This window comes from Eulemur rufifrons, chromosome 7 (genome assembly GCF_041146395.1).
Source record: "Eulemur rufifrons isolate Redbay chromosome 7, OSU_ERuf_1, whole genome shotgun sequence".
Classification (NCBI taxonomy): Eukaryota; Metazoa; Chordata; class Mammalia; order Primates; family Lemuridae; genus Eulemur; species Eulemur rufifrons.
The window spans coordinates 261079331-261101720 of NC_090989.1; the positions used below are offsets into that span (position 1 = coordinate 261079331).

Consider the following 22390-nt stretch of genomic DNA (forward strand, 5'->3'; position numbering starts at 1 on the left):
ATGCCTGTAGTTCCAGCTACTGGGGAGGCTGAGGCAGAAGGATTGCTCGAGCCCAGGAGTTTGAGGTTGCTGTGAGCTAGGCTAACGCCACGGCCTTCTAGCCCGGGCAACAGAGTGAGACTCTGTCTCAAAAAAAAAAAAAAAAAAAAAGAAAGAAATTTCTTTCCCAAGAACTGGGGGATCCCAGAACCGATGAGGCAGCTCAGTGCCTGGCACCACTCAGAAAGGACAGGGAACCCGGTCCTGGGAGAGACAGTTTTGCATAACTCTCTACATTAGCAGTGTCAACTCTAAGGCTCTCCTAACTTGGAATTTCCTCAGAAAGAGGTTCCTGGAGACCTAGAAACCTCAATCAGATAAATATCTATGACTAGATATGCTATCTTAGAATCAGAAACCTAAGTTTTGAAATGATATTTGTTTCTATGAGTCTGTAGTTCCTTTACTTTTTTAAAACAATTTGGTTTCTCTTAGTTCAATGGTCTTCAAGTTTTAATGTGCATCAGAATCAGCTGGAGGACTTGTTAAAACACAGATTACTGGACCCTACTCCCAGAGTGCCTGATTCAGCAGGTCTGGGGATGAGGCCAGAGAATTTGCACTTTGACAGGTTACCAGGTGATGTTGATGCGGCTGGTCCAGGGATCACATTTAAGAACAACTGCTTTACTTGATTGGTAAAGCTACCTTTGAAAATTTCTAAACAGATTTGGCTGTGAAAAGGTAAGTACAGAAAAAGCAAAAGACTTACTAGAGGCAGTGGGAGTAGGTTGGGGTATAGACTTAGTGCCCAGCTTGGTGAGTGACTGTGCTGGAGAACCTGTATGGACTGGAAAAGACAGAAGTCACAGCCAAACGGAACTCGTTGTTCCTGGGTGGGAACAAGGGGAAGCAAAAGGCCCAGGATGAGCTGGCCAGGGAAGCCAGGCTGGCCAAAGAGATAGAGATCTGGTGAGGACAGAAGTCAAATGGGGTAGAGCTGTTGTCAAAAGCTGCAGGCTCCTGGCTGGGCTTCAGGGAAAGAACTGGGGAAGCTGGAGGCAAGGAGCCAGGAGTGAGCTCCTGGGGTGTTGCCCTGTGACAGAGTCTGGTGATCACATTTCAGCTGCGACTCACTGTCTCCACAAGCCTCTTTCTTCCTCCTCCTGTGGTGGTGCCTGTCAGTTATAAAGTGCCCAGGAATTGCCCTCTGACAGTAATGATATAAAGTCCTTGCAGCAAGAGAAGTGTGGACAGCGCCAAATCTTGTTTCCTCCCCTTAACGCTGGATCCCACAGTGGCAAGCAGGGGCAGGGCTGGGAAGCACGCAGTCTGGCGTTTTGACTTCTGATGTCTCCAATCTCCAGGCTGCATTATTCCCTCCTGGACAACACACTCAGCTGCAATGCACAGTGTGGAGAAGGGCCTTTGTGGCCACAGCAGTGGGCTAGTAGCTGGGCGCCTCGCTGTACTCACCGCTCCTCATGGAATTGGGAAGGCTCGAAAAGGAGGCTCCCCTCACTTGGTACCAGGAGATGGGCATCTGTCTGTAGGATTGTATGCCACCACTCCTTTAAGCTGGCCGGAGCAAAATTGTGCACATAGGTTCTCCCCAGACCCTAGCTTTCAAGACACTACCTGAGCCAAGCTCTCGTTTTCCCTTTTGTGCCCTTCGTCCCATTTCTTGCACATCTTTGTCCTGTTAAAAAAAAGGTTTTATTGAGTGCATACTATGTAGCAGGCCCTGTGCTGGGGATACAGATATAGGTAAAAGATGTCTCAGCCCTCAAGGAAATCACAGTATAGTTGGGAGACCCACGTGTAGACATAATGACAGTGTTGTAGGATAAATACTGTTTCTCAGTCACAGAGCTCATCCCCTCCCCAGGGCTTTTCATTATCTAGAATGCTCTTCCCCACATCCTCGTATGGTTCATCCTTTCACTTTACTCTGGTCACTTCTGCGAGGCCTTCTCTAACCTCCATATGGAAATTTTTTTTTTTTTTTTTTGGAGACAGGGTCTTGCTCTATCACTCAGGCTAGAGTGCAGTGGCATCACCATAACTCACTGCAACCTCAAACTCCTGGGCTCAAGCAATCCTCCTGCCTCAGCCTACCAAGTAGCTGGGACTACAGGTGCTCACCACCATGCCCAGCTAACTTTTTTATTTTTGTAGAGACAGGGTCTCTCACTATGTTGATCAGGCTGGTCTTAAACTCCTGGCCTCAAGCAATCCTTCCACATTGGCCTCCCAAAGTGTTAGGAGTACAAGGGTGAGACACCACCACACCTGGCCTCCCTATGGAAAATTGAACCCTCCCAATTCTCTGAGTTAATTTATCCCACGTAATTTTTCATTTTAGTACCTATGACCACTTTGCACATTATTATTATTATTATTATTATTTTAGGGTCATCCTCTTATACTAGATTGCAAGCTCTGTGAGAGCAGAGCTTTGTCACTGCTGAATTCTCAGTTTGTAGAACTGGAACATAATAGGTACTCAATACATATTTTCCCTTTTATTCATTTATCATAAGTGATTGCCCAGCTGAACTTTTTTTGAGCCTCTGCAAAGTCATCCAAATGACAGGGCCTGTCTGCTTGGGGAAGAACTTTTTAAAGCCTCTACCTTCCCAAGCTTTGTAAAGTCTGTATTGACCCTTAGGCCAGATGGCGCAGGTTCTCATTCCCCCCTAACAACTATAATTTACTTACTTAGCACTACGTACCCGACACTTCAAAGACGTTATTTAATCCTCACAATCCTCTGCAAAGTCCGCATTATTTCTTACTTTATAGAAGATGAAACAGGCCCGGGGAGAGTGACTTGTTCAAAATCACACAAATAGCAAGGTGCTCAGGGTGGGCTCTCCGGGAAAGGACTACCAGGTCTCAGAGCTCATATTAGTTCCATACCGATACTACACTCCCCTCCAGTCCCCCTGGCCCTTTCCCACGTTTCTGCCACATCCCCATCCCAGCCCGTTTCCTCTCATTGGACTGCCGGGCTCGGTCGAGCCTGGCTGCCCCTCCCAGGCCAGTGTGGGGAGATGCTTAGGATGCGCGCGGTCTGGAGAGAGGGCTGATCTACCTCCAGGGACAGATCCCCTTTCCTTCCCGCACCCTCCCCACGGGCCCGGCGGCTGTGCGCCCAGTGGCCTATTCCAAGGCCTTCAGCGATCGCTCTCGCTGGACGAAAAAGGATGCGGGAAGGGAAGAGAGGCTGCAGGACTACGGGAGATGGACTGGCAGCGATCCTGCTCCCCACCCTAGGCGGCTGGCTCCCGGGCACCCGATACTCCGCCCGGCTGCAGCGCGCAGGCGCGGGGCGCTCCTCGCCCCCGCCCTTCTGCGGGCCGCCCTTTCACCCTGGCAACCGCGGCGCGACGGCTGCGCGCGGGCTGGGCGCGGACGGGTGCGGCCGGGCGGCGCCGGTGCAGGCTGAGGCAGCGGCCCTGGGTAGCGGTCTTAGAGCGTCTCACCTCCCTCCGCTTTCTCACACGGTTCCTCGTCGCGGGTTCGGGCCCAGCGGGCTTAGCCCCTCGCTATGGACTCCCAGAAAGTAAGCGGGGTCGGGGCGGGGGAGCGCGGGGCCACCAAAGCCGACCGGGCCGGCGGAGGGTGGGCGGGGCGCCCCGGGCTGGGAGGGCGGTGGGCGCGCGGGATGGGCCAGGCGTACGGGCTGCGATGGTGGAATGCAAGGCCGAAGTGCAAGGCTCCCGGGGCGGGAGCGAAGCGGCGGCTGCTCAGATGTGGGGACCGCGCCCGGTGGCCTGGGCTGGCCTCTGCCCTGCACTTTGTCATGGGCTCTGACTCTTGAGGAGAAACGGGGAGCCATTCCCCTTTTTAATCAATCACTTTCTGCAGCGCTGCAGGCCTCCTTTGATTCCCGCAGCCTGCCAACGTGCTAGTGAGGGTGTATCCCTCCTTAGCAGATGAGGAAACCAAGGCACAGCCCTGTTTGGGGTTTCCCTGCTGACACCGAAACTGGTGCTCTTTACTCAACCAAGCCTCCTCTTTTGGCACCGTACAAGCTCTTTAGTTCAGGGACTGAATCTCCTTTGTACAGGCGACTCCCTTTCCTACCCGTGACTTGTTCCTAAGCAGGTCTCAGTGCTTGTTGAATTGAGAGAAAAGACTACAATTGTCAGGGCAGCCGTCCCACCCTCTGACCAGTTGGTGTTGCTGGTCACAGCTACTTTGTGCTCGTGGTGGAATGTTTTATACTTTCCGAACAAGTTGAGGAAAGCATATACAGAACCAGCCTTTTCGATTTAAGAAAAAAGGTTTAGAGAACATAGCCAATGTCTTGAATACAGTTAGAAGTTGAGTTATTAATATTCACTCATAATCTCTATATGGAAATCAACTACCTTGTTCTCTTTGTTAGATTATGGCGTAATTAAACCATAGTACAGTGTAGGAAAGAAAAACAAGTGTTATTAATAATGTAGCAGGGAAAAAGAAGGTCATATCTAAGAGGCCATTCTTTTATTAGATAGAAAGCACTGGAAAGGCATTAGAAAAACGTTTTCTGCCTGGATTCACTTTCTTGAGGAGTACTGGGGCATGAAAGAATGGTGGAGTGGTGGGTTAAGCTTGACTATTACAGTATTTAACAAAAGTGCACATGATTTCATTGTATGCATTGGTCTTGAAACTCAGTTGAGTATACTCAATTTTTATTTCCATGACTATTTTTTAAAAATAACATTTTGTGTGTTTTGAATATGTGTACATATAGAACATCATTTCTGCTTAAATTTTTAAAGCATCTCACAGCTTATTAGGTAAAAGTCATATGATATTTGAATGGACATTAGCAGAGGTCAAATGAAAGAGCGAGAGACTTGGGTTCCAGGGTTCTATTTACTAGCTCTGTGATAAGGAGCAAGTCACTTAACTGTGATTTACCTATTTCCTTATCTATGCAGTGGAAGTAAGAATATTTTATGGTGTGATTATAAAAACTGATAAAATAATTCATTATGAAAACATATAGTATTTTTGAAGTTTACAAAGAATAAGTAATAAAATACTCCATGCGCTGTAAATTACAGAAAGTGTTTTAATGTGGGTCATCTTATTTTGTCAGGGGATGCATTATCCTCACTTTAATGAGGAATCAAGAGTTGGAGGTTGTAACTTCTGCAAGTTCATGTTACTAGCTGTTAGACTAAGATTTGAACCTTTTCGTTCTCATTTCAAATGATCTTGTATTTGAGCATCTACAGGGTTCTATGTGCAGTTTCCCCAGAGTTAGCAAAGAATTAGCTGTTTTTTCTTATTGGTACTAATGCATTTTATTTGTGATAACTTTGAGAATTAACTTTTCAATGTTAGAAAATACGTTGAATTTCACTGGTGGTATCACATAATCTTTTGTTTTATAGCTTTAAAAAGGTGTCCGGTTAATGCTTATAACCAATTTAGTGCTCTGAATTTGAGCTTCCTTTTTGCAGATGAATTACTGCAGAATCATTTACATGCCTCAGATAGTAATGAGCTAAGATATTTTTCTCTTTAAATAAGACAGTACTACACCCCAGAAATGATTTTTAGAGATTATTTCCTTTGATAGAATATTACATTGAAAATAGTAGCAGGGGTGGTACCTCAGTCGGTACAGTATAAGGAAAATAGGCGAGGATGGCCTGAATATATACCTGTTTGTAAGGGATTTGGACTTTACATTATTAAGAGGATGACTCTGGAGCCAAGTCTTCAGTTCTACTCTTTATAAGCTATATGAGCTGGGATAATTTGCTCTGTATCTCCATTTATTCATCTATAAAATAGGTTTGACAATTGTACTTACCTCAGAGTGTTGTGAGAATTGTGTTCATTTTTAAAAACCACTTAACAATGCCTATCATAGAGAAGTACTGTCTCTTAGCTATTTTTATTAAATACACAATCCCAGCCTCAAAATAGCTCCCTTTCTTACCCAGTTTATACATTTTTACCTTTACAGCATGTTTTCTTCTTTTATATCTGTAAGAAATGATTTCAAGTGGTGGTGCCAAAGAAGAGTTGTTAAATCCTAATTGAAAGAGGATCAGAAGTTCTGACTCACGCAATCTGACAATAGAAGTTAAGTTAACTGGACAGTCTTACAGAAGCTTGATGGTGACTAGTCGACAATTGGATTAGCTTGACCAGCTGCTTTTTTGTCTGTGAAAATAACTGGGACTTCAGTGTTACGTTAGTAACAGATGCTCTGTTTGAGTAGAGGAAGAAAACGTAATTGCCTTGGATATGTAAGGCATACTGTTGGGTACAGAAAACCACAGTATTATCTCCTAGAAATAAACAGAGGGATTTTGTTTTTATTGAGTTTCTGGGACACTTTTGAGAACAGGATGTGTTATGGATAGGTAGCTTTGTTGGATACTCAAACCTTTTATGTCCTGAAGTGGTTTTAAGATAAAAATCCCAGAGGTTTCTTTACCCGATGAAATGTGCGTGTTCAAAAAAAACATGGAAACAAATAAGACATTTGTACCTTTTTAGAATCTTGGAGCTTGGAATTTGATAGTTGAATTTTGTACAGATCATTCACATTCATAGGGATCACTATTTCTAGGAAAAGTACTTACTGTAGGAATAATAAAGGGTAGAGAGTAAGGGGGATGAGATTTCAGAGGAAGTCACCTAGAGCATATATTGTCATTGTTTGCTTTTCCCCACTTTTTCTGCACATTCTTTACTTCCTACTTGGCAAGGGGTAGTGAGTGACAGGTGAGGCTTGACTACACACAACTGGACAAACCTAGATTGGGTAGATTGAACTGAGCAGGAGGTGTTTTAAAACTTTACAACCTGCAGCAAGTAGTGTTGTCTATACTTGGCTTCTTTATCCCCGTTTCCTCCTCTACCCTGGTATTTGCTATTCTTTGCCTTCATAGTATACCTTAGCAGTTCAAAGACCCCCACCATATCCAAATAACCAATCAATTGTTCCACTTCCAAAAATTACTCCTTCTCAGTAAAAAAAAAAATATTATTTCCTGAGGAAAGGAAAGAGATACAAAAATTGAGTATTGTTCTGCATCCAATATTGTGCTGGACTGCTTTAAACTTTTGCAACAGCTCTTACTCCTCTTGTACTGATGTAGAAAATGAAGCTTAGGGTAAGGGACTTGTTCAAAGTCACACTGCTAGCAGATGGTAGTCTGGATTCAAACCCAGTATTTCTTCACAGCGCAGACTTTTTTTATTATCACCCTTCTTGCTTGAATTCTTTGCCTTTAAATGGTAGTATGATTAAAGTAATTAAAATTTAAAATGTTAACAGGGATAAACCCCTATAAAGTAGTTTTTTTAAAGAACCTAGTTGAGTCTAGTGAAAATAGTTAATAGATAGTAGAGAACATGACTTAATTAATTAATTAATTAATTTTTTAGAGATAGAGTCTCACTCTGTCACTCAGGCTGGAGTGCAGTGGTGAAATCATAGCTCACTGTAGCCTCGGACTCCTGGGCTCAAGTGATCCTCCCACCTCAGCCTCCTGAGTAGCTAGGACTATAGGCATGTGCCACTACACCTGGCTGATTTTTTTTAAAAATTTATTTCAAAATATTAAGGGGGTACAAATGTTTTTGTTACATGGCTTGAGTCAGGGCCATAAGTGTGCCCATCACACAAATGGTGTTCATTGTACCCGGTAGGTAGGATTTTGCCCCTTCCATCTTCCCACCCTCCCCCCTGCTTGATTTCTGCTGAGTTTCACTTCTCTCTGTACAGTATATGCTCATGGTTAGTTTCAACTTAATAGCAAATATATATTTGGTGTTTTTCCATTCGTTAGATACTTCACTTAGAATGGTCTCCAGTTCCAACCAAATTGTTGCAAAAGGCATTAATGGCTTTTTTTAAATGGCTGAGTAGTACTCCATGGTATACATGTACCACATTTTGTTAATCCACTCTCAAATTGATGGGCACTTGAGTTGATTCCACATCTTTGCAATTGTGAATTGTGCTGCAATAAACATTCAAGTGCAGGTGTCTTTTTGATAACAAGACTTATTTTCTTTTGGTTAGATGCCCAGTAGTGGGATTTCTGGATCAAAGGGTAGGTCGATTTTTAGTTTTGAGAAATCACCATACTATTTTCCACAGAGGTTGTACTAATTTGCACTCCCACCAGTAGTGTATAGTCATTCCTTTCCCTCTGCATCCACACCAGCATCTGTTGTTTCTGGAATTTTTAATAAAAGCCATTCTAACAGGGGTAAGGTAATATCTCATTGTGGTTTTAATTTGCATTTCCCTGATGATTAGTGACGTTGAGCATTTTTTTGTATGTTTCTTGGCCATTTGTCTATCTTCTTTTGAAAAACTTCTGTTCATGTCTTTTGTCCACTTTTTAACGGGGTTCTTTGCTTTTTTTTCTTGCTGATTTGTTTGAGTTATTTGTAGATTCTGGATATCAGCCCTTTATTGGATGTATAGTTTGCGAATATTTTTTCCCATTCTGTAGGTTGTCTCTTTGCTGTGTTGATTATTTCCTTAGCTGTGCAGAACCTTTTTAAGTTCATCAAGTCGCATTTGTTTATTTTTGGTGTTGCTGTAATTGACATTGGGATCTTAGTCATAAATTCTTTGCCTAGGCCAATATCTAGAAGAGTTTTTCCTACGTTTTCTTCTAGAATTTTTATGGTTTCATATCTTACATTTAAGTCTTATTCATCTTGAATTAATTTTTGTGAGTGGTGAGAGATAGGGGTCCTGTTTCATTTTTCTGCATGTGGGTATCCAGTTTTCCCAGCAATATTTATTGACTAGCTTTTTTTCCTTATGGTATATGGTTATCTGCTTTGTCAAAGATCAGTTGGCTATATGTAGATGGTTTTATATCTGTGTTCTGTGTTCTGTTCCATTGGTCTATGTCTCTATTTTTTGTGCCAATACCATGCTGTTTTGGTTACTGTAGCCTTGTAGTATAGTTTGAACTCTGGTAATGTGATGCTTTCCTGATTTGTTCTTTTTGATTAAGATTGCTGTGGCTATTTGGGCCCTTTTCTAGTTCCAAACGAAGTGTAGAATTGTTTTTTCTAGATCTGTGAAATATGATGTTGCTATTTTGATGGGAATTGCAATGTATCTATAAATCATTTTGGATAGCGTGGACCTTTTTTATTTTGTATAGAAGCAGGGTCTCACTGTTTCCCAGGCTGGTCTCAAACTCCTGGCCTCAAGTGATCCTCCCTCCTCAGCCTCCCAAAATGTTGGGATAAAGACATGAGCCACTGTGCTCAGCTTAGAACATGATTTAGATAAAAACTTGGAATTTGGTCTCTGTTGCTACTCCAAGTAAAATCGCTATTTTTCTGTTTATGTATATACACACACGTGTATATGTGTGTGTGTGTATATATATATATATTATATTATATACATCTCCCCTCCCTCCAGCTTTTTTTTTTGGGAGGATTTTAACTTTCTGAAGTAGAGCTGTGAGCAAGAAAGTATAAATGAACACCATACTGACATATTTATGACTGCTGTATTTAAATAAATATCTTCTTTTTTTTTTTTTTTTTTTTTGAGACAGAGTCTCACTCTCTTGACTGGGCTAGAGTGCTGTGGCATCAGCCTAGCTCACAGCAACCTCAAACTCCTGGGCTCAAGCGATCCTCCTGCCTCAGCCTCCCAGGGAGCAGGGACTACAAGGCACGTGCCACCATGCCTGGCTAATTTTTTCTATTTTTAGTTGTTTTGGCTAATTTCTTTCTATTTATAGCAGAGACAGGATCTCGCTCTTAGTCTGGTCTCGAACTCCTGAGCGCAAGCAATCCTCCTGCCTTGGCCTCCCAGAGTGGTAGGATTACAGGCATGAGCCACTGTGCCCGGCCAAATATCTTCATTTTTTTTTAATTGAACTTGGAAGTTTTTAAACATTAGTGAAACAGACTTTTTTTTTTTTTTTTTTTAAACACACTACTTCTCTGCAGTAGTTCTAGACTTGTGTTATCTAACTGTCTGGAATACCAATGTAGAATTTGACTCAGAAATCTTCTCCTGGTCTGAGAAGATGCTAGTGGAAAACTCATATGTCAGACTATTTCTCTAATTATGACCACATGGATGTTGATGCCTTCTGATTCAGGGCATGATGGTTTTCTGCCACTGGTTCTGAGAATAAAAAATTTATGCATCATAATTTCAGGGGCTTGGTACACTGGATAGTTTCCAAATAAGTAGCGCACATTGGCAGAGTTTTTTGTTGGAAGAAGCAAATTTAAGACTCATTTGAATTTGGTGTCTTCATGTATTATTAGGCTAAAACCAGAATAAGCATGCCATTTTAAAATGATGAACATCATCATGTTCTCAGATTCTTATGATGATATGCCTGTAGTAAGTATAGCTGTTTCTGTTGCCCTTGTATCTGACAGGATGGTACATGTTATAACCCCTTGATCAGTTCCAGTTTTTTCTAACTTGAAGTGAAATCCTAGTCCTTTTGGTACCCTAAGATGTTCTGACCTCCTTTGCATGAACTACTGATCTTTACCTTATCAGGTGGTACAGTGTAATAGTCAAGAGCACAGGCTCAGGGATCAAACTGCCTTTGTTTGAATCCTGGCTGTGCAACATGTTAGCTCTGAGATTCTAGGCAAGCTACTTAAGATTAACTTCAACTTAGTGTGTTATTTTTTGGAGGTATAGGACAGTACCATAAAAAATGGACAGTGTTATTCTGATGATTCTTTGAGTTTGTTTAACTTACACGTTTCAGCTACCAACCTTGATGTGGACATTTGTACCCTTTGTGATCCCCAAAAGTCTTTTCTAACCAAAAACAGTGAGCCATGTAAATTTTATGGGGAAGAAGAGTGTAAAAGGTGTCCCTTTTGTTACAGTATTAGAAGGATCCCAAAGGAGTGCTGCTTATAAGTACCAACGTTGTTTGAGAGTTGATAATATTATATTACCTTTCAGTTTCTAGAGATAATATTTATATAAATAAATTTATGTAATATATAAATAAATTTATATAATATTTATATAAATAAAAACAGAAGTTAGAGAAATTCTGGTAAGGGAACTTGTTTATAACATTTTAACTTATCTTCACATACAGCTATTATAATTCAAGAATCTGGCATTAACATAAGCATGGCAAAAATTCTGGTCTTTGAAGAAAAAGTCCAGAGAGCTTTTAGGTTGTTTATTTTTAATTACAAATTAATAAGATCAAGAGAGGATCTCTGCCCTATCGCCGCTCTTAGAAATATATGTACTATTTGGATGATATAGACCTCTAAGTCTATATTGTCCAGGATAGTAGCTTCTAACCACATGTGGTTTTTGAGCACTTGAAATATGGCTAATTTGAATTGAGATAGGCTGTAAGTATAAAATACACTCTGGATTTTGAAGACTCAGTACCAAAAAAAAACAAAGAAAGAAAAGAAAAGAAAGAAACCCATTAGTAATTATTAAATATTGATTACATGTCAAAATGATAAGATAATATTTTGGATCTAGTGAGTTAAATAAAATATTAAAATTAAATCACCTGTTTTTCTTTTACTTTTTTGATGTGGCTACTATTGGATCATACTATATTTCTGTTGGACAGTGCTGCTCTAAGGAGAACGAGAACATTGCAGTTGGTAAAGGCTATATTCTGACCTCTGACATCATTATTAGACCAGAGTCTATTAACTTTCAGCAGGTGGGTAGCTCTTAAAGGTATAGAGGATTTAGCTTAAAGACCTGATAAAAATTAGAACTTTTAGATGTCTCTGGAGTGGGGAACCTGCAGTCTTAAGGCCACTTGTGGCTCTCTAGGTCCTTCCATGTAGCCTTTTGACTGAATCCAAATTTTACAGAACAAATCCTAGATTTGTTTTAAAAATAAAATAAAAATATAAAGATGAACAAAAATGTATTAATAAAAATAAAAGGATTTTATTAAAATAGAAGGCCGCAGGTTCCCCATATCCTCAGTAAATACAAGAGTTTAAAAAAAGATAGGCTTTTCGTTAAAATCTTTGGAGGTCAGAGCTTACCTAGTAGGGGCAACGAGCTCTGCTATTGCCATAGTTTTTGCTACAAAATTCTTTAAATACATTTGCTACTAAACTCAGACAAAAAATAAATAAAAGTGGGAAGGTATTTTATCCTAGGGAGATTTTATAATATTAATATTTTCTCTGAACTCTTATCAGCCTTTTTTATGTACCGATGTTTCACAGTTTTTTGTGTGTGAAATTTTTTTTTTAGTTTTTATTGAACTCACATATATTGTGATGATTGAAATTTTCTTATTGGATTGAATTCATTGCATCTGGCTCCTCTTTTTCATAGAATAAGATCTTTTCCAGAAGACTCTTCTACCTTTGTTCTGGTAGAATATTATCAACTTTACCCTGAAGTTCACTAAATACGCCTCCCAGTGGACAAGCATAAAGCTCAAACTGTGATTCTCTATTATGAAAATTCTGGCAGTTCTCTGTGTTATTGAAAACTTGTAGCAAACGAGATGTTTAAAGAATATATAATTTATTGAATGTGTATACCATATCATGGGTTAATTGGTTGGATTTAGAGACAGTATTCCAAAGTGGTTAAGAGCATGGGCGTTGGAGATAGACTGAGCATAATCTTTACCTTACTAGCAGTGTCATTTTGGGCAACCAGTTGAATCGCCATTTTTCCATCTGTACAATATACATGTAACCCTGCCATTATGAGGTATGGAAAGGGAGGCAGAGACAGTCCATGAACCAGAAGAGCCCAGTCTTATTAATTGAAGCCTGCTATAAACAGTCTGATGATTATGCAGAACTATTTTTAGTGTTCCATTGTGTTGCTTTTAAATACTTATAGAGCCTATCTTGGATAAGTACTTGGAAAACTCTTTTAAGTCCTCTGATCTCCTTTTCTACATCTTTGTCCTACTACCATCACCCTTCCAACTGTGCCCACCCCTCCCCAAGTCCTGGCTTTATTCTGCCATTCTGCTGTGGTCTTTGTATTCAAATTCTGGTATACCAGTTTCTGGGAAGAGCACTGATGGGATAAACAGTTAACTCTTAGTGTTATTGGTCTTCTTTCATAGCATAACTTCATTGTGTTATTATATTAAAATATCACTAGTGGTGAGGATGGGAAGAAATAGTGTAGGTAAGTGAATACAAAAGAGCCCTTAGGCAGCCTCAGGGGTGATAGTAATACGTCCTGTCTTCAGAGATTTTTGTGAGAATTAAATGAGAACTGTTATAATGATTTTTAATATTTTAGTACTATAATGCTTTATGAACATTTGTAGAAAATGTCATCCCCTTCCAGATTATTTCCTAGGCTCTTTATATATAACCTTTTTATCAATATCTGGTGATATTTTTAGGAGAACCTTTATCCTACAAAAACTTACAGACTTTGTTAAAATATTTAAGGTTATAGGTGCTTACAGAAACAAGTCCTATGCTTCTGAGAATACTAAGTAAAGGTACTTGCATTTGATTTTTACTGAGAATGCAAATACCTTGTTTGGTTTTTGCCTTTGCTACCCATGCTGTTCAGTATTACAGCACTGGTCACATGAGGCTATATAAACTGAAATTAATTTAGTTTAAAAAATGAATTTAAACTTGAAATGTGACTAGTACTAGTTACACTAGCCATGTTTCAAGACTTTATTAGTTTTATGTGGCCAGTGGCTACCATATGGGATAGCACATGTATAGACCATTTCCATCATAGCAGAAAATTTTATTGAACAACACTGAACTAGAGAGTATGAGAAAATTAAATAGGAAGCATTATCCAGGTCTGGGGTATTTGCTACAAAAATTGCTTAGCTTATTTATTATGGTTTTACAGCATCTATAAGTATTGTAATGAATATTATCATTCTAGATGTACATTTATTTATTATCTAATTTCATATTTCTAAAATTATTTTTATAAATAAATAAAATGTTGAATTTCAATATTTCTTTGCTTTTTTCCTCATATCCTGATGTTGTATTAGAAGTTCCCATTTTCTTTTTACAGCATTTAAGGATTTGCCTCTATTCCATTTCCGTGGCCTTATGACCTAAAATAACTCTGTTGATACTAGATAATACTGATCATTTTCAGTCTGAAAAGTATTATAGTTATTAAGTCAGGTAATAGGAATAAGAAAGTGTAATATAGTATAAATACATACCCCATCTTTTGTAATTATAGGCCTTTGGAAATTTTGAACAATGAGTGAGAAGCTTTACACTGCTCCTATTTGTTATGCAATATATACTCTTACATGAAGTTTGTTTAGAAAATGGTTGTTATGAGTTTATAATTCTCTTTTATTAAAATATAATATTTTAATTTTTTTAATCCCAGGAAGCTCTACAGAGGATCATTTCAACTCTGGCAAGTAAAAATGATGAAATTCAGAACTTTATTGATACACTGAATCATACACTAAAAGGAGTTCAGGTATGAATTTTATATTAAAAATTTTGTATAAATATATCACAGTGAATGATTGTTGAGTCAAATAGGAACTATAAATATACTCCATCAACTAGGTTATAAACTAATGGAGGTGAGAACAGGATTTTTAAATGGCAGATAAACTAAAAATGCTTTCCTTGCTATTCCTACATTCTCCATTGAAAAATTAAAAAGGGATAAGGAGAACTCTGGAATAAAAGTTGCCAGGAAATACTATAATACTCACTTTTGTCCTTTTTCATTTGATATTTTTCTTTTCTAATTCTAATTAACAGCAAATTGTACCTTTTTGAAAGTACTGGGAAGTAAAGCATTTCTTTTACTGTACATAACAGAGGGAAAATGTAAATAGTAAGAGATCTATTTGTAGAAGTAGATGAAAATGAAATAAAAGTATAAGGTAACATGCCCATTGAGTAAGGAGAGGAATACTTAAGGAAATGGTTCCAGGTTTGGACAGGTGATCCATACTGTAAGTAATGAAATGTTGATTGTGGAAGGGAACTCAAGATAATCTGATCTCTAGAAACATACAACCTACCAAGACTGACTCAGGAAGAAATAGAAAATCTGAATTTAGCAATAATGGGTAAGGAGATTGCATTAATAAAAAGTCTCCCATCAAAGAATAGCCTGGAACCCGATGAATTCTACCAAACATTTAAAGAAGAACTAGTATCAGTTCTTCTCAAACTTTTCTGAAAAATTGAAGAGGAGGGCCTTCCAAACTCACAAGGCTACCATTACCCTGATACCAAAGCCAGAAAAGGACACTACAAAAGAGAAAATTATAGGTCAGTGTCCCTGATAAGCATAGATGTAAAAATTACCTCAACAAAATACTAGCAAACTGAATTCAACAACATATTGGAAACATCACCATGATCAAGTTTGATTTATCCCTTGGATGCAAGGATATTCAACAGACACCAAACAGTAAATGTGTAATATACCATATTAACAAGATGAAAGACAAAAGCCACATATCTCAATAGAAGCAGAAAAAGAATTTGACAAGATTCAATATCCTTTCATGATAAAAAACTCACAAGAAGTTAGGTATAGAAGGGATGTACCTTAACACAATAAAGACCATATATGGCAAGCCCATAGCTAACATCATACTCAACAGTGAAAAGTTGAAAGGTTTTTCTCTAAGATCAGGAACAAGACAAGGATGTGTACTCTCACCATTTCTATTCAATATAATATTGGTAGTCCTAGCCACAGCAAATAGGCAAGAGAAAGAAAGAAAAGGCAACCAAATAGGAAAGGAAGAAGTGAAGTTGTCTGTTTGCTGATGACATGATCTTTTATGTAGAAAACTCTCAAGGCTCTACCAAAAATCTATTAAAAGAGGTAACGAATTCAGTAAAAATGAAAGAATCAACACACAAAATTCAGTATTGTTTCTATACACTAACAGTGAACTATTTGAAGAAGAAATTAAGAAAACAATCCCATTTACCTATAGCATCAAAAAAAATACTTAGGAGTAAATTTAACTAAGGAAGTGAAAATCTATATACTGAAAACTATAAAACATTTGATGAAATGAATTTAAGAAGACAAATGAATACAAAGATATTCCATCTTTATGGACTAGAAGAATTAATATTGTTAAAATATTCAGACTACCCAAAGCTATCTACAGATTCAAGCAATCCCTATTAAAATACTGTCATTTTTTATAGAAATAGAAAAAAATCCTAAAATTCATATAGAACTACAACAGACCCCAGTTAGCCAAAATAATCTTGAGCAAAAAGAACAAAGCTGGAGGCATCAAACTCCCTGATTTCATAATACAGCCTAACCTTGAACAACACAGTCTTGATCTGCACAGATCCAGTTATACACAGATTTTTTTTCAATATATTGGAAAGTTTTTTGGAGATTTGTGACAATTTTAAAAAACTTGCAGACAAAACATGTAGTCTAGAAATATTGAAAAAAATTAAGAAAAAGTTATGTCATGAATGCACAAAATATATGTAGATACTAAGTCTGTTTTGTTATTTGCTACCATAAAATATATACAAATCTGTTATAAAGAGTTAAAACTTATTAAAACTCACAAATGCAAATACAGACCATACATGGTGCCATTGGCACTTGAGAGAAATGTAAACAAATATAAAAAGATGTGGTGTTAAATCATAACTACATAAAATTAACTGTAGTACATACTGTACTACCGTAATAATTTTGTAGTTGCCTCCTGTTGCTATTGGTGACCTCAAGTGTTGAGAGTATTCCCTTAAAACGCGGTTTGACACTCTGATTATCTGGGAGTGAGCAGTTCAGCTCTCCAGTAAATTGCATATGCAGTAGAAAGTGATCCCTCCTGGTTCTCACGTATTTTTTTATCATGTTTAGTGCAATACCATAAACCTCGAATAACACCATGGGACCTATACAAAGTGCCACTAGTGGTGCTGGAAATGCTCCCAAGAAGCAGAGAAAAATCATGACACTACAAAAAAAAGTTGCAGGCTTTGGATAACTTTTTGTAAGGAAAAATATTCCATTCTCAACAAGCTGTGGAAAATATCTTTCGCAATTTCATCGCTACTCGCTCTCCAGGCTTCTCTGCTGGCATAAACAAGCTACTGTTAAGATGGCAAAACTGTATCAATAGTTTAGGTGCATATTTGATTAATTGTACTGCTTCTTGCTTGAGATATAATAAACTACACTTTTGATGTGAAATCAGACATTTCATATTTAATGACCTAATATTTATCGTATATTAATGCAGTGTTTTATAGCAGTGGTCCCCAACCTTTTTGGCACCAGGCATTGGTTTCATGGAAGACAGTTTTTCCACAGATGGCAGGGGTGCAGGCAGAGCTCAGGCGGTGATGCCAGTGATGGGGAGGGGAGTGGCTGTCAACACAGATGAAGCTTTGCCTGCAGCTCACCTCCTGCTGTGTGCCCTTCCTAAGTTTCAAGGAAGACAATTTTTCTGTGAGAGGGCGTGGGGGTTGGGTGGGGGGATGGGTGGGGGTATGGTGGACCTTTGCGCCTGGTCTCTAACAGGCTGCAGACCAGTCAGTGGCCCTGGGGTTGAGGACTGCAGTTTTAGAGAACCTGAAAGATTATGAAATTTACACAAAATGAGCCTCATCCCTGTATGCTCAAACTGTTCCTCAGAGTTACTGAATTAAAATCTCTGGAATATTTTATTAAAATGCTTCACCAACAATTCTGATACACACCAAAGGTTAAGAACCACTGGTTTAGGGTTTGCTTGAGAGACTGAAGGGTTTGATGAAGTTGTGAACCTTAAAACAACCTTTCACATTGTCCTGTGGAAACAGTAAGGTGTAGAGAGTATGGGCTAGGAGGCCATAAAAGGCAACTTAACTCATTAGCATGGCTGAAATAGTATTGTGAACATTAACAGCCAGCTTCTAGTATTTATCTCTTTTTAAATAAAGCCTCACATCAAATATTAGAATTTTATTTTTATATTAGGCTAAAGTAGTTTATAATATAACTATTCTCTCCTTTGAGTATACCTTTTAGTTTTTAAATGTTTAATAGCTCTTCAGTCAAATCATTGTTTTGTTTTGTTTTTAAACAGGAAAATTCTTCTAACATACTGTCAGAGTTAGATGAAGAATTTGATAGTTTATACTCTATATTGGATGAGGTAAAAGAAAGTATGATTAACAGTATCAAGCAGGAACAAGCTCGTAAATCACAAGAGTTACAGGTGAGATCATACAACTATTTAAATATGAGTAATTCTATATTTAATGCTTGATTTATGGAAAGCAAAAATTAGTGGATTTTTGAGTGTAACTCTGCCTTTATCTTATAGAAGAATGTTTCTTAGTTTTGTTTTCGTCATAAATTTTTTTAAATTGTGGTTTAAAAAATAAAATTTACTCTTTTAACCATTTTTAAGTGTATAGTTTAGTAGTGTTAAATATATTCACATTGTTTTCTTAACAGATGTCTAGAATTTTTTCATCTTACAAATCGGAAACTTTATACCCATTGAACTATGAGTTCCATGATTTTGACTATAGATATCTCATAAATGGAATCATGTAATATTTGTCCTTTTGCCACTGTCTTATTTCACTCAGCATAATATCCTCAAGATTCATCCATGTTGTAGCATATGCAAAGATTTCCTTCTTTTTTGTGGTTCAGTAATATTTCACTTATGTATATACAAATTTTTTTACCCATTCATCTGTCTGTGGACATTTGGGCTGCTTCCACCTCTTAGCTCTAATGAATAATGCTGCAGTGAATATGGGAGTGCAAATATCTCTTTGAGATCCTGTTTTCAATTCTTTTAGATATGTACATTCAGAAGTAGGATTGCTGGATCATATTGTAATTGTCTTTTTAGTTTTCTGGGGAACCACTATACTGTTTTCCATGGCAGCTGTACCATTTTACATTCCTACCAGCAGTGCACAAGGGTTCCAATTTCTCCACATCCTTACCAGCACTTGTTATTTTCTGTTTTTTGATAGTGGCCATCATACTGGGTATGAGGTGATATTTCATTGTGGTTTTGATTTGCATTTCTCTATTAGTGATGTTGAGCATCTTTTTCATGTGCTTGTTGGCCATCTGCATATTTTCTTTGGAGAAATGTCTGTTCAGGTTCTTTGCCCATCTTTTAATTGGTTACTTGTGTGTTTTTTAAAGTTGTTGAAGTTCTTTATATATTCTGGGTATTAACCCCTTATCAGATATATGGTAAGGTTATTTTCACCCATTCTTTAGGTTGCCTTTTCACTCTGTTGGTTGTTTCCTTTGATAGGGAGAAGTTTTAAAGTTTTATGTAGTCCCATTTGTCTATTTAGCTTTTGTTGTGTGGACTTTTGTTGCCATATCTAAGAAATCATTGCCAAATACAGTGTTTTGAAGTTTACCTTTATGTTTTCTTTTAGGAGTTTTATAGTTTTAGGGCTTATGTTTAGGTCTTTAATCCATTTTTAGTTAATTTTTGTATATGGTGTAAAATAAGGGGCCTACTTCATTCTTTTGCCCGTGGATATTCAGTTTTCCCAGCACCGTTTGTCTCTTTCCCATTGTTTGTTCTTGGCACCTTCTGAGTGCCAAAGATCATTTGATCGTATATGTGAGGAATTTTTTTTTAGCTGTCTGGTCTATTCTATTGGTCTATGTGTATGTCTTAACGCCAGTACCGCACTGTTTTGATTACTGTACCTTTGTCAGGTGTTTTGAAGTCAGGAAGTGCTGAGGCCTCTAACTTTGTTCTGTTTCAAGATTGTTTTGGCAATTCAGGGTCCCTAAGGTTCCACATGAATTTTAGAATGTTTTTTTCTATTTCTGCAAAAAATGTCATTGGAATTTTGACAGGCATTGCATCGAATTGGTAGATTGTTCAGGTAGTATGGACATTTTGACAATGCAAATTCTTTCAATCTATGAACACGGACTTCTTCCATTTATTTGTGTCTTCTTAAATTTCTTTCAGCAGTGTTTTATAGTTTTCAGTGCATAAGTCTTTTGCCTCCTCAGTTAAATTTACTCCAAAGTATTTTATTCTTTTTGATGCTTATAAATGGGGTTGTTCTTTTAGTTTCTTTATTGGAGTCCTCATTGTTGGTATATAGAAATGCAACAGATTTTTGTGTGTCGGTTTGGTCATAGAGATCTTTAAGAATCTGAAAGCCATAGAAGAATACAAATAGTCTCTTTCTCTCTTATATACACATTCTACACATACAGTTTCCAGGGATCAAATATCCTCTCAAGTCTGTCCATACTTTCCAATTTGTGGTTTATTTTTTATATTTAGGAGTAGGGGTTATATTACTTAAATCATTCAAGGATAATTAGTTTAATCATAAAGTTTCCATAAATTTCAATAAATAAGGAATCTATTCATTTAAAAAACAAACAATACTGGAAAAGAAAGGAATGCTCACAATCTTCTGAAGATCCAACTCAAAACTCATCCTGTGCACATTTCTATTCTTCTGTCTTGGACCAAGGTCCTTCTTCACAGCACCAGTTTGTAATGGCCTTTAAACATCCAGCTGCTTAATCTCAAACTTTCCCTCTTCCCTCCCAGTACTTTCTCTTTCAAATCCATAGCATTTCTTAGAGTAAGATACTATTTTATCTCAAACTTTGACCTCATATTGGACACTTTTACTTTTAATAATTCCTTAAGATATATTCCTTATTCTCTTTTTTTTTTTTTTTTTTTGTGACAGAGTCTTTCTTACTGTGTCACCTGGGCTAGAGTGCCATGGCATCAGCCTAGCTCACAGCAACCTCAAACTCCTGGGCTCAAGCAATCCTCCTGCCTCGGCCTCTCGAGTAGCTAGGACTACAGGTGTGCCACCATGCCTGGCTAATTTATCTATTTTTAGTTGTCCAGCTAATTTCTTTCTATTTTTAGTAGAGATGGGGTCTTGCTCTTGGTCAGGCTGGTGTTGGACTCCTGACCTCAAGCAATCCTCTTGGCTCGCCTCTCAGAGTGCTAGGATTACAGGCATGAGCCACTATGCCCGGCCATATTCCTTATTCTTCTTGGTATTTTTGACTTTAACACTATATTGACTTTATCTGTCTCATTGATCCTACATAGACCGTTTATGCCTACCATTTTGTTCTCAGTGATTTTGCTTAAACCTTTCATAAAGCTCATCTACAAATAGGATATTTCACTTTTCCGAATTAAAATAGTAGAACACATCAGAAACCAATAAAGTGAGTAAATGAGTCAGTGTTTATCTTTAGTGCTACTCTTAAGGGGACAATAAGTAAATTTGAATATGAAATAGATAGTAATAAATATTCTGAAGAAGAATGGTAGATACATTTAAAAGCTTAGAAATAGGTCTGTTTCTTTGTTTGAAGGTATCACTAACAATCTTTTCACATGACCTACAATTGATAGAAAAAGAGAGAGGGAGGGCTGAATAAGAAAGATTGTGTTAGGTGGAGTTAATATATGAGTGATGAAGACAGCACAGCACTATAACATTTTCCATCTTTTGTTCCTCTTCATTCCTTTTGACTCCCAGATACTTGCATTGTGGTTCCTGTGCTGTCTAGTCATTGAAACTATAAATTAGCATTTATAGTAGTATGCATTACTTGGGTAGTGTGATGAGTACTAAGAATGTGCTCAACTGAATGTATCTGTACCTGCATTTATAAACTTCACCTTAAACAGTTAAATATCAAGAAATTGAGTCTTCATTCCATGTAAGGTGTTGTCTGCAGATAGATTATTTTGATATTTTAATTTAAATTGTAGATAGTTTTTTGAATACCCTGATTGAGGAGAATCTTTATCTAAATTTGGCCCCAGTTATTTATAATTGCTTTATTTCCTTTTTATTTTAAATGATGAGTATAACTTTATGTAGTTAAGCTGTTTTGGATAAATTCCGGAAAGAGCTACAAAATATTAAAATAATTAAAATTTGTTGTATGTATGACTAGTCTTGATTATCTTGTTTCAATAGCTCTCTGAAATATTTTTGCTTAATTATTGCTATTAAAATTATTTGTAAGTTCATTATAACAATATATTTAAGATTCTGATGGCAATAGAAAACTTCATTTTCATAATTTAGGTTTTTTTTTTTCCCTAGAGTCAGATTAGTCAATGTAACAATGCCCTGGAGAACTCTGAAGAACTACTAGAATTTGCGACAAGGTCATTAGATATAAAGGAACCTGAAGAATTTTCAAAGGTACAAAAAAAATTACACTAATACACTAAAGTAATATTTTAAAAAAGCTGTTTTCCTCTTTAATTTGTTTAGTAATTTTTAATACTAAAAAGGCTTGGGGTTTCTTGATAAGCAAAATGCTAGCTATTCATTTATTCCAAAGTAGACACTTAGGAGTATGTATCTTTGGGATTGTGAACAAACTAATTATTTAAGTTTAATTTTTCTTTACCATTCAGTTCAGATGAGT

The 22390-nt window shown here is 37.6% G+C and overlaps 1 protein-coding gene across 1 annotated transcript in view; it reads left to right on the top strand.

Moving 5' to 3' along the window:
* The first annotated feature begins 3920 nt into the window (after positions 1-3920).
* Positions 3921-22390, top strand: part of FSD1L (fibronectin type III and SPRY domain containing 1 like) — a 59831-nt gene continuing 41361 nt past the window's right edge. Inside the window, exons 1-5 of the mRNA XM_069472150.1 lie at positions 3921-4073; positions 11580-11675; positions 14336-14431; positions 18039-18170; positions 22060-22161. Coding sequence (XP_069328251.1) covers positions 3921-4073; positions 11580-11675; positions 14336-14431; positions 18039-18170; positions 22060-22161 — 579 coding nt within the window. The remainder of the gene's footprint in view (positions 4074-11579; positions 11676-14335; positions 14432-18038; positions 18171-22059; positions 22162-22390) is intronic.